Genomic DNA, 13,180 nt, shown 5'->3' on the forward strand with positions numbered 1-13,180 from the left:
CTCTTTATCTTTTAAATAGTTACCTTTATTTCCGGTTATATGCGCTATAAATATTTCTAACCCATATTTAATTTATCTTTGGTTTATTTGTCTTTTATTACTTATTTTTATTTTAGTTTGCATGTAGTCAATTATATTCATCTTTTCCTTTTATAGTAGTTGGAGTTCCTGTCTTATTTAACAACAGCTTCCATACTACAAAGTCATAAAAATCTTTTTTTCTAAATTTTCCTCTGACATTTAATTTGTTTTATGTTTCACAATTAGATATTTAATCAAGCTGTAATTTATTTTTGTATATGGTATGACACTGTGGTACAGCCCTGTTTTCTTCCAGATGGATAGATAATTATGCCAGCATCATTTCAAAAATAAACTGTCCTGGAATTTCCACTTCTGCCAATTTACACTTTAGATGTCCACAGAAGCCCTTCTTGGTACAGCACACACACAAATGCTGAATAAAATATAAGTGAAAAATTCTTTTTTCTATTACATGATTAAGCTGGTGGGAAAATAAATGAATTGTTCAGCAGCCAAAATTAAAATGTAAATCCAAAGAGATATCTGAGCACTGGGGCTGCCATTTATCCTTGAGGCATCTGCTGGTTCTTGATGGTTAAGTGCTTAGTTTATCAGACTGTATCACAAGATCAGGAGATAAAACATGGTTCCTGAAATTGTGAAAGGTCAGATCAGAGATCCTTCTATAAATCAGGCAAATATAAATGACATTATATTGAGAATAAAATAAACCAGAACATGTTCTGCAGAGACAGAGTGTATAGTCATCTATTTGTCTGTCTCAAGTCTTGACTTTAGGTAAAGCAGAAAAAAATTATCTTTAAGAGTTCTTCACAAGTGTGCATCCATATAGGTAGGCTTAGAGCCAGAATTCATGACATATGTTGGCCAAAAAACCTAATCATAACACTGAATGGGTTTCAGTTGGTAGCAGCCCCAGATATCTGGCAGAAGCTAATATAAATCTCCTCTGGAGGAGCATATTTTAAATATAGGCTTCAAAGGTTTCCTCCAGATACGGTTTTCAAAACATGAGCTCATAACCCAAAATTACGAAACACAGAAAGAAAGTAGCCACCAAGAATATGAGTCAGCAGAATCAAAAATAGCAGATTCAAACACAGAACCTATAGATATTAAAATTATCTGAGATTTAAATATTAGAAAATATAGGGAAAAGAGTTTAAGAAGCTTGGAGAATAGATACAGAAGGCCCAACATACACAAAATCAATGAAGGAACTGTGAGAACTTAGAGGGTTCACAGATACACCCATTACAGGGACACACATCCAAAACATCTCCAAATGTGAATGGAACTTTGTCACCTATTAGGTGTTTGTTTACCCTACCAAAAATCCCCCTTCCCATCCTCCATCCCTGAAAGGATCCACAAATTTGCATAAATAAGTCCTTTTTTTGAAATGGAAATACTCTTGAAGAGTTAAGAATATATCACTAACTTTTGAAGGTGAATTTTTCCTACCAAAGTGGCTTCTCTCCTAATTTCAGAGGAAGCTGTGAGTAAACAATCTGCTTGAGTTACTGTGCAGGAAATTTAATAAAGTCTGGGAGTACTAAATCAAAGGTCACTGGAATCAAAGCAATACAAGTAGCAACCAGAAAGGTGGGTAAATACTTTTGGAGTTGAAAAAGCTATTCTTACCTAGTCTAAAAATAAACAGTAGTAAGAATTAGATAGGTTACACTACATAAAATATATACGTTTCTCTTGTTTAACTGATTTGCATAGCCTATATTTAATTTTAATTTTTAAGTATTCAGTACTATGCATGTTTTATGAAAATAATAACATATTTACTGTTAGTACAGACATGAACTCAAAGTGCTGTTTTTGGAAATGGTTGCTGCCTTTAAAGTTCTACATGGAAAAAAATCATCTAAATATTTGTGATAGTAGTTGAACTTGGAAGATCACTCCAGTGACACCAAAGATACCTACTTCAATAAGCTTCAGGGAAAGGAGTAATTTTTCTAATGCTATATTTCTACCAAACCATAAAATTACTTCTATCAAGAAAAACTGACTCCTTAAAATTAAACCCACATGCAAAGTCAAACAAGAAAGTATTTTTAAGGACAAGAGATTGAATTTAATGTGATCTAAATCAAATCTTGCTTACAATGACCTGAATTAATTCAACTTTAATCCAATTTAGTATTAAAAATGAATGGTTAAGAAGGTTTCTAATGGCCACTTAAAGGGAAAATATTGCAAATTAAAATAGTAAGTAGATCCTTAATAGATTTTTGAACTAGTAAATTAAAATAATAAGTGTCTGCTTTATTTAAAACTAACACATTTTAAATATCAACTAAAGTGATGTTTCTTAAACTGTAAATGTATCAACAACCTATTAGTGGAGTTTGACCAGCATTTTTACTTAATAGAAGAGCACAGAGTAACTCACACATTTTAAGGATAAGAATGTTTTGTAAATTTCTTGTTTCAGATATGTATGGATGCAGATTGAGAGAAATTATATAAAATGTATTTCTATATATCATAATGGAAACCCGTATGAAAGCCACTAGCCTAAGGTTCTAAGAATTAGAGTTAAACACTTAAAAGGATTTTTAGGAGGGCAACATTTTGTGCCTACAGATCTCTAATTGCTGAGTTACTACATCAGTAGGGGGAGGAAGTGGGGAGAAAAATGTCACAAGCTGTATTCAAGACACAAATTTTGTCACAAAGAAACAAAGCAAGAGCCCCATCATCATAAACAGGACCTAAGGACAGAAAAGGACCAGCTGAAATATGACAAGAGTGGGTTACTGTGCCTACATCAAGTCAACTATCCAGAAATGACCCCACGATCTGGGGTGATGAATGAAAGAGCCAAGGGGCAAGTTTCACTTGGCTTTCAGCTGGAACTGAAAAGGTAAATCCTAGATTTTCTCTAACCTCTTCTGCTTACCTCCTGACCTTTTTTCCTACTGTATTGCTCATGAAGGTGACACAGAGTATTAAGCACTATAGAAATGTCACACTATCTACTTTTCAGAGTGCTTATATATTATATATATATATATAAAATCACATTTGAAATTGATAAATTCCTACTAGGCAGAGTAAGAGGTATCAATCACACTCACTGATAACACAAAAACAGCAGAGTTCTTGGCACTGGTTGTGTCACTGCTCACTCTGGAGGTTCCCAACTCCTCTCCAAAAGCTGCTGTTTCAAATACAGCTAATAACCACTCAATGCTGACTCACAGAGAACAACCCAACACAAGATGGCTGCACATATAATCCTATTCAATTCAATGTCAATTTACCATAACAAGTCACTAAAAGAAACAAATTCTTAGTTTATGTAAAGAAACTTGTTATCAACTAAATGTCATGAAGCATTTTTTGTAGCCATATTAATTACTGGCTAGATAAAACATATCTTCTTGTTTAAGAAATATTTGAAAACCAATTAAATTAATCCATCATATCAACAGACCAAAGATGAAAAATCATGCTATAATCTCAAAAAAATCATGAAAATACTTGAAATGTTAATATTTATTTACAATTTCCCCAAACTAGGAATAACAGCAAATTTCCTCAGTTGATATCAAGGATCTACAAAAAAAAAAAAACCTTCATACTTAATAATAAAGAGTGTGTGCCTCCCAGAACCGGGAAAAAGGCAAGGATCTTTACTCTAAGCACTCCCATTCATCATCATACTGGCCCTAGCTAGTGCAAAAAAGGCAAGAAAAAGAAATAAAATGCACAGAGATCAGAATGGAAGATATAAAGTTGTCTATACTCACAGATAAGATGATTATGTATGTAGAAAATGCCAAAGAATCTTTTAAAAAGCTACTAGAACTAATATAAGTTATTTTCACAAGCTTATAGGATATAAGGTCAATATACAAAATTAACTTTATTTTCATATACTAGCAATTAACATTTAGAAATTGAGACATTAAAAACACCATTTACAGTAGCATCTAAAAGCATGAAATTCTTAGAAATAAACTCAAGGAAATATGTATAAGACCTGTTTTCTGATAACTACAAAACACTAAGAGTAACCGGAGAAAAACTAAATAAATGGAAAAACATACTATGTTCGTGGATCAAAAGAGTTAATATTACTAACATGACTTTTTCACCCCAGATAATCTATATTTAACTCAATCTAATCAAAATTGTGAAAAGTATCAAACTGATTCTAAAAGGAAAGTAAAATTCTTGTATCAGAATAGCTACCAGGTCACAACCAAACCAAAGAAGTCAATACAACCTGAGACAGAATAAGTATGGTCTAAAATCCAAGACTGAAAGTAGCTTTGGGGAATGAAATATGCCAAGTATGACTTCTGAGGTTGTTACATATAGGATAATGCCTTAGAATACCCTCAAAGAGTGGGACATGTATTAGAGGTGGTACATGAAATGATTTTAAGGGTTCTTAACATAAACTGGAGTGGTAAACAAACACAATACTAAATAACATTGAATCACACAAGGATTTCTTCTCTAGTTCTCTTAGTTTTTCTGATTATGTATCATTATGTATCATTTCATGCTACTATGACTTTAACACCACTTTATTCTCTCTTTTAAACAAAAAGAAAATACAAAATAGCTAATAGTAATGTAGTTGGTACCTTTGTTTATTTATTTGTGTAGTTATCTTCTCTTTATGGCAAGCAAACTGGTTTTTCATTTGTGGTAATAATGCCAAGTTTCTGCATAAACTAAATGTTTTTCAGTTAAAAAAAAAAAAAGGAGGGGGGAAGAGCAGTTAATTTACTAAAAAAAAAATAGGTTAAAAATACTATAGTAGAATACTGATATAGTAATAATTGAGATTGGATAACAGTACCTTAAAATGTTAATTTGTAAGAAAGAATATGTATCTGTATATAGTATTAACATATCAATAAGCACTGAATTATTACTGTATTAATAAAATTTTAAAAAATGTATGAGCAGGATATTTTCATGTTATAAATTATTTTTAATTTTAATTACTTGCATCTTAATAACACCCAAAGTTTCAGATACCAGATTACTGATAAAAGGTGAGATTAAGATTTTGTATTTTGTAAATTAGGATAAAACTCAATGAAATTGAGGGAAAGGCGGGAATATATCTGTACAATAAAGATCAAATTCCATTCTATCTGTCTTTCTGCTAATGAGTGCTCTCACTTGAGTGTGGGCAAAGAAGATATGCAGAAGTTACCCATGAAAAAAAGATTCTGTCTTCATAGAAGTTGGCAATCTACTATTTTTAGTTTTGCTCTTTTTTCTTTCTTTTCTCTTGATATACATTTAAATTTCTTCCTTTTAAAGGAATCTATAAAAATTTACATTTTATCTTAGGTCCATTAATCACTTCAAAAAATACAATTCACATGGACAAATTTCTTCAAAATTGTTATGCTGTTGTCAGTGTTTTGATAGTCTTGTGCAATTAAAAAAAAAAATCAACCTCAGCTAGGCTCTAGAGAATTTTACCAGTCAAAGAAAGAGAGAACTGTAAAGCAGAATTTCTTATTTAAAGAAACAAAACATTTTGATTTCTATCATGCTTATAATTTCTCAAGAGTAAAATTAAATTTGGAATGAACAAAGACAAACCACTTACCTGTTGGAAGGTGCAGTGTTATGTTGTTGCAAAAATCTGTGAAGCAGCATTCCGTTTTGGTAACATTGTTGGAACTATGACAGAAGACTTGTGCATTTAATTCTGGGAGAGAGACACAGGATTTGATCACCTGTTCCTTTCCATTGGTTAGCATGACGGAAGCCCAACATGCTCCTTCTGTTTGGCAGGTAAAATTTGAAGAGTCACACAAAAGACAAACACACTTCAAACCTGGAAAAGGTAAGGAAAAAAGCTTTCAGATACAAAAGACATCATGCAAATTTATTTCATAATACTTGAATAGAGAAATTCAATCTTAACAAAAATTGAAAGAGGATTTAAATAACACTGGGCAGGGGAGGGTATATAGCTCAGTGGTAGAGTGCATGCCTAGCATGCATGAAGTCCTGGATTCAATCCCCAGTACCTCCATTAAAAATAAGTAAACAAACCTAATTACCTTGCCCCCCACGAAAACAAACAAACAAGTAAATAGCACTGGATAAACACAACTGCTAATGCTGTTACTCCCTCTCTGTCATGTGTTTTATCAGAAAGGTTGCCCAATCATCATTTACTATTGTTTATATTTTTACAAGTAATTTATTCAGTTGCTGCTATATTTTAAACCAGTTTCCTCATCTGTTGTCTAAATTCCTCCTTTTTTAAGCTCAATCAGCTCATTCCTACATCAGTAGCTGCTATTAAATGCTAGGACATGGTAACTCAGCAACGTAGGGGCACTGTCCAGCATCACTTACAGTGATCACTTATATTAAAGTGTTGTTACAGGACCTGAGTAACCAAACAATCCTGTGTATTCTGTACATTTACTCTTTCTCCTTTAAACTTCAAAGTGAATGTGCCAAACACAAACCTAACTATAGATATTTATGGCTTTAAAAATAGTGTGATTATTTACATTTATATTCTGTGGCATTTTAACAATATTGTTATTGTCATAGTACCTTTAAGGCACTGATGAGCCATTATACTTCCCCCTCTTCACTAAAGAATACATCTTAGAATGAGAGTCATTTGAACATAGACCATGATCTTCTGGTAATGTTTTTTTAACGAACACATCTATTCAATAGAGCAAAACACATCAATCGTAGAATAATATATCTGTATCAATAAAACTTTCAAAAACTAGACTTTACTATATTAATCTATTCCCTTCACAAGTTTCCTCAACATTCTTCACTTACTAACCACATACACACATTAACTTGCAAGTTCAAAGTGGTAGAGTACTTCTGATATAAAATATCCATCATCATGAAAAGTCCAGTGGTTGCAATTTATTCAAATTTTATTTAATTAAATTATTTTAAAATAGAACAGTGCTGAATAAGCTTTTTGTATTATATTTTAATGAACTTTTTGTTAAATCACAACAGCCCCCTAAAATTTCTGAATGTCCAAAGTTTTTCCATACAATAATTTTTACTCAAAGCCTTTAAATTGCTAATTATTCAAATTGGAGCTGAATTTATACCTGTAAAATACCTGATACATAAGTGGCCATTTTTATACTCAACTTTAAATATCAATGTAAGCAATATGGATAGTATTCCTATATGACTGCATGTGTAAGAAAGAACAAACCACATATGGATCAGTAGAAATTACCTTACTTTTAATAATTTTTCTTGGTCAGTAAAATATCATCCCTTTAAATATTTTTATTACTGTGTGCTAAGGGAATTACAATCATGAAATGAAATACCATTTTGTTATCAACATTAGACCAAATTCTTCTTGGTCTTATTCTTCTATTTATTCCAGTGATTATCAATATAAACAAATATAATCTTTTGTTGATATTGATGTGCTATAGTAGGACCTTTTAATCTATATTGATTTTGATTCAGTAGAGCTAGATATATAAAATCTAGGTGATTTGAAAATGTCTTATGAAAGAGAGCTCATATAATAAAGATCCATTCACTGAGGCATTTTCTGACAGCAAAATGTCTCTCCAGCATCTTCTGATTCCAATCTGACAAAAGCCTTCAAATTCTGCTTATAATCTTGGACGTTACTTGGCTTCTCTGTGCCTCCACTTCCTTATATGAAAAATAAGATATACCTCCTCATAGTGCTGTTGTGGAGAATAAAATAGTTAATATATAAAAAGTCCTTAGAAGAATGCCTGGCACATAGGAAGTACTATGTAAATATTACTGACTATGTCGTCTTTTACTGGAGGAGTTAAAGCTAGTTGTCCTATGAATCAAAATATATTTGTAATCCACAGAGGAATGGCTGAATGAACTAAGGTACACAGACCATTTAAAAAGCGTAACAAAGAAATGCATCTGTTTCTTCACTGCCGAGTAAGTTGGATGCTCTCATTCTTTTAATGGTCCCCGCTAGATCCCAGTCAGACAGCAGGGTTGTCTGGTGATAGTACAGATAAAGAATTCAGGAAAAGACAAAGTTTTCAGTCCTAGCTCTGTCACTCATTTGCTGACTGACTTTGGAGAAGATATTTAACCTTACAGGGCTTTAGTGCCTTCCTCTGAAAATAGGAAATGAAACAGGGGAGGGGCAGTGGGTCCAGAAATCTTAAAGTCTCATAGAATGCAAATGTTTTATGACTTTACGAATTTAAAACTTGTTGAAATTTGCAATTACAAAATATGGAAAACTCTTTTACAACTAACAAACTTACCCCATTGTGGTTATTCTTCAGTCTCATATTTTAAGAGGCTGAAGTTGGGAAGAATAGCTCTCCTGACACATAATCTCAAATCATTTGTTACCAGACTCCTCATCAGAGTCTCCTTGGATTTTCTATTTTCCAAAGAAAGGGGGTGGGAAGGGATAATTTGGGAGTTCGAAATTTGCAAATACTAAATACTATATATAAAATAGATAAACAACAAGTTTCTACTACATAGCACAGGGAATTATATTCAATATCTTGTAGTAACCTATAATGAAAAATAATATGAAAAGGAATGTATGTATGTATATGCATGACTGAAACATTATGCTGTACACCAGAAATTGACATATTGTAAACTGACTCTACTTCAGTAAATAAATAAATAAGCCTGGCATGGAAATCGAGGCAAGTAACTAAGTAATATGGATCCACTGAATGAAGACAACCATAAAAGCACTCAACAACTAAACATATGTTAGTTTCACGTGTGCATATCATTGCTTATAATTCCTGATACAACTATAGGAGTTGGCTGTCACTTTCTTCATTTTACAGTTAATGAAATGAGGCTCAAAAAGATTAAGTGATTGAATTTATGTGGCAATCATTAGACTACTCAAACAATGTTGTTTCTATCCTACCAAAGCTGACATTTTTAAAAAAGATGCATACAAAACCCATTCTCCCACCTCACCAGTTTCTAGAAACTGTGAATAAAATATAACTCATAAAATTCATATTTTATATACAATAAAATATTCTATTTTTAGAATAAAAAATAATCCTAATACAGCAAAAAGAAATTAATAATTACTTAATGATTGGCAATTGAGATTTTGATCTTTATTGTCTTGATTACCTTTTTAAACAAATTCTACCTACTATTTTGTGAGACAGATGGTCAAATAAAAATTTGTATCATATGTCTTACATGTAGTTTAAATAATCTTATCTTTCTGTTTAAGTTTTGTATTAAGTATAAGCTTCTAAGTACCTAATCTGATGCTTTCTCTTGGAAGCACTATTAACTCCTTATAAAAATGATTACATAACAGTTCTTATCAAGGAGTAACGTGTATACTCACTGAAGGTTTAGCAGGCTATAAAAATTTCCTTCAGTTTAAAGTAAAAGGTACCAGTCAGAAGAATAATAATACACACCGAGGTGATATAGTTAAGACACAGTAAATGACACCTTACTTTAAATTTTGCACGATGGCAAACACTGACAAAATTGAGAATTTGTTGACGATAATGGCTTTCAACAATTGCTAAATGTTCTCATTATTTCAGGTCAATTGGCTGTACTGTAGACTGACAGAGAAGAAACAGCAAACCAAAAGGAACCTATGATGTATATCTAACACATAACCTACAACATATTCAGTCTTGCACACAGTGGATTGGTGGGAAATGGAAAATGCAAGGTTGAATGTAGAACCTCAGTGTTGTCAATTAAAGGATAGGTTACCATTAGTGACGAGGCATGTGTTCATATTTTTTTTTAAATGATGTTGAGTCAATTATACTAGAATATCCCATAACAGGAAAAATCTGGTTGTTAGCAGACAACAGGTCAGACTTAGTTTTTTTCATTTTATACTTTCCCATTATACTGTACTTGAGTCATGTGGAAAGTTGAAGAAGAAGGTAATTATCCGTAATAAGGAGGTCTATTAGATTTTTCCCTACAAGGAAGATTGTACTTTTCTTGTGTCTCCTTCCACCCTTTTAATTATCCTCTCCTTCCCCCTTTTTGCCAATTAGTCTATAAGAGCCAAGACATCTGTTACCCACAAGACATCTGTTACCCACATGAAACCAAAGGATGTGCACATTCCTAATCAACCAGAAAATAAATGTTCATCCATATTTACATGTGATGGCAAGCACACCCTGGTGTTTAGAGCCGTAAAACTATCAGAGTACAAAAAAGAGCCAAATGCATCACTTGCATTTGCGTGCCATCCTTACTAATAGTTGGCTGGGAAATATTAGTTGTTTCGAATTAGATACTATTTTCAATAAGCTGGTTTCCTACATTTTGGATCTATATGCTAAAATATCTACTAGCCAGTGCTTCACATTAATTTCTGACACATACTCTTTCCTCTTTTCCAGACATTAGCTGATTCAATTTCAATTTTGGAGCAAGACATTAAACACAAAATATTTTTTAATTCAGAAAAATGTCCCAAATTTGACCTCCTGCCTTACATCAATTTCAGACTCCAGAGTTAACAAAGAAACAATTCAAGCTCATCAGTATGCTGAGTATGAAAGTACAGCAACAGAAAAGGAGCCAGGACAACTAACACTACTGTCTGTGAAGTAAAGCCAGACAGGGTCAAGGGAAACCAGGCAAAGATTTGTCTTCCCTTTCTATTCCTTTTCAAAACTTTATTTTTTTGTCATGTGGTCATTTCAAAGCATTTGTCTCTCCTCATGGTAAGGAAAAATAGAATAAATAAAGAAAGTAGCATTAATAAAATATGAGTAATATAAATGCAAACTTTTTGGCCAAATGAGCTTTCAATAAATTCAACTTTCCAGCTTTTGGCCAAATTCAACTTCTATAAATTCTATTTGCCTAGATGTATCCAAAGAAATTCAGAATTCCTACAATATAGGCCTATATATTCAGCATGAAGGAAAATTGTTCCTTTGTGCAAGTGGCAGTTATGTTCCCTATTCAAGAAGGCCTCATCCTCCCAGCTGAGAAGGAATGGAACCATCTGAACAGAAGGGATTCTGTCCAGAAGAACTACTTTCACCTCCAGCTGCAGGGTTCAATTTAGGAAGAGTTCAGCACATGCTGAATTTTAGTACTAGCCATTTTGAATGTCCTCAATCTAAAAGCAGCACTAAATGAACACAGGTTTCAGCCCATCTCTACCATAAACCACCTAAGACTTCAGACAAGTTTCTCAATTTCTCCACATCTTAAACTCCTCATCTGAAATATCATAAGGTCAGGTAGTAGATTAGAGGATTTCTGAAGACTCCTCTGGTTTTACAGCCCTCTGTTGCTCTGAGCTCAGGTCACATTTCTCAATATAAGTAACTTTAGGGTTATCTTATTTATGATAGATAAAGAGACAGCTGAAGTTAGAAATATGAACACCCAGTGAAAGACTGCTTTGCATCCCCAAATTCACACACTGATATTTCAGTGGATTGGTGGATCCTAGTGGTTTATAATCCAACAAAATTTCTCCAGTCAATATTAAAGATGATTTATCTTGCTTTATATTTATCATCTGAGAACCTAAAGTTCTTTCCAATATCAGCATGATATTTTTGGGAAGTAGAGGGAGAGTTCACAGCCTTTCTGAGTTGGGCTAGACAGCCAGACTCTTGACTAATTCCTCAATCCCAGTACAGACATGACCACAACTTTAGACTTTGATTGTAGCAATGTAAAGAAGAAAAGGACTGACCTTATTTGGGGTCTTCCATTTCAAATCATCATATCAAAAAAAAAAAAAAAGGCTGTTCTTAATCGCACGATATATTTCTTCTGCTACCCTCCCATAATCTTTGCTGAATTTGAGAAGTTATTTTTTTGTCTTGGCAGCCTAAGTGGTTCCTTATCAAGTTGTTCCTTCAAGTCTTCAGATTTTGTATTGCCTTCTGCTTAGGAGACGAGTGATTCTCAATGGATTCCAATTGCATTTTACAAACTAAAATCCACAATCATTACTATGATTTAATAGGCTAGTAGGTCTGGATTCTTCTCAATCTTTGAACCTCATTTCTTACAACTAAGCCCCCCCAAACACACTGGTCTCCTTTTTGTAGCTCTAAATAACAAGTTATTTCCCACTTCATGGCCTTTGCTCAGACTGTTGCTTTGCTTGTCATGTTCTTTCTTTCCTTTTAATTCTTCAGATCTCAGCTTGAACATCACCACCTCAAAGAAGTCTTCACAGACTCCTCTTGACAAATGATCTGCTCTCCATCCTTTCTGGTACTAACTGCAATTTAATCTGGTACTAACTGAAATTATTATACTACTTTCAGTAGAATGAAAATTCCATGAAAACAGGGATCTTTTCCTACCTTATCTACCATCATATCCCCAATATCTAGAAGTGGGTATGGCATATGAGAAAAGCCCAATAAACATACATTAAATTAAACATTATAAAAAACTGCAAAGTACAGAAGAATGTAGGATAGCTGAACTCATAAAAAGACTCAAAACCCCATAATATTCTCATTGTGGTATATTTTCTTCTAGTCTTTTTTCTGTAATAACTCTTCATAGTTGAATTCTAGCTATAAACACAATTTTAAGTGCTCAGACAGGCATTGGCGTAAGTGAATCCCAGACCCTGTCACCTCTGGCTGGCTTCACCCCCCGCCCTCAGAGAGAGCCTTACTCCTGGGACACTTTCCTGGTGATCCCGGGTACCATCTAGTAGCAACAGAGAAAGGATGTGGGCTACTTTTTACAGAATGACCTCAATTCTGGAGTAGCGTTTTTCAAGCATTTTAAAAACTCGTATCTTTTTTAATTTAACATAGAAATCAGACACTCTTAGTTTTCTATTATTTGAAATAAAACACATAGCTCACCTAGAAACAAATCAACACAGTGGTGATGTGAATGTGCTTCTCCATTGGAAAAGTGGTCCTCTGCTCTCTAACTTCCTTGAATATCATGGCTCTATCCTAGGGGAAAGGCTTTGAAAACTGCTTGCTACATAGGAATTTATTAAGAGAAATCTCTTGCTTGCACCAAAAGATTCCAGCTATCCAAATATTACTAGTGAAGTCTTTCCAAATTATAAGAAAACAAAAATTGGTAACTAAGTCTTTAATACTTATTACTATTTGCATTTAGATCC

At 33.2% G+C, this 13,180-nt stretch overlaps 1 protein-coding gene across 1 annotated transcript in view; it reads right to left on the reverse strand.

Moving 5' to 3' along the window:
• Positions 1-13,180, reverse strand: part of ACVR1C (activin A receptor type 1C) — a 66,415-nt gene that overhangs the window by 36,767 nt on the left and 16,468 nt on the right. The window contains exon 2 of the mRNA XM_032479490.1: positions 5,651-5,881. Coding sequence (XP_032335381.1) covers positions 5,651-5,881 — 231 coding nt within the window. The remainder of the gene's footprint in view (positions 1-5,650; positions 5,882-13,180) is intronic.

This window comes from Camelus ferus, chromosome 5 (genome assembly GCF_009834535.1).
Source record: "Camelus ferus isolate YT-003-E chromosome 5, BCGSAC_Cfer_1.0, whole genome shotgun sequence".
Lineage (NCBI taxonomy): Eukaryota > Metazoa > Chordata > Mammalia > Artiodactyla > Camelidae > Camelus > Camelus ferus.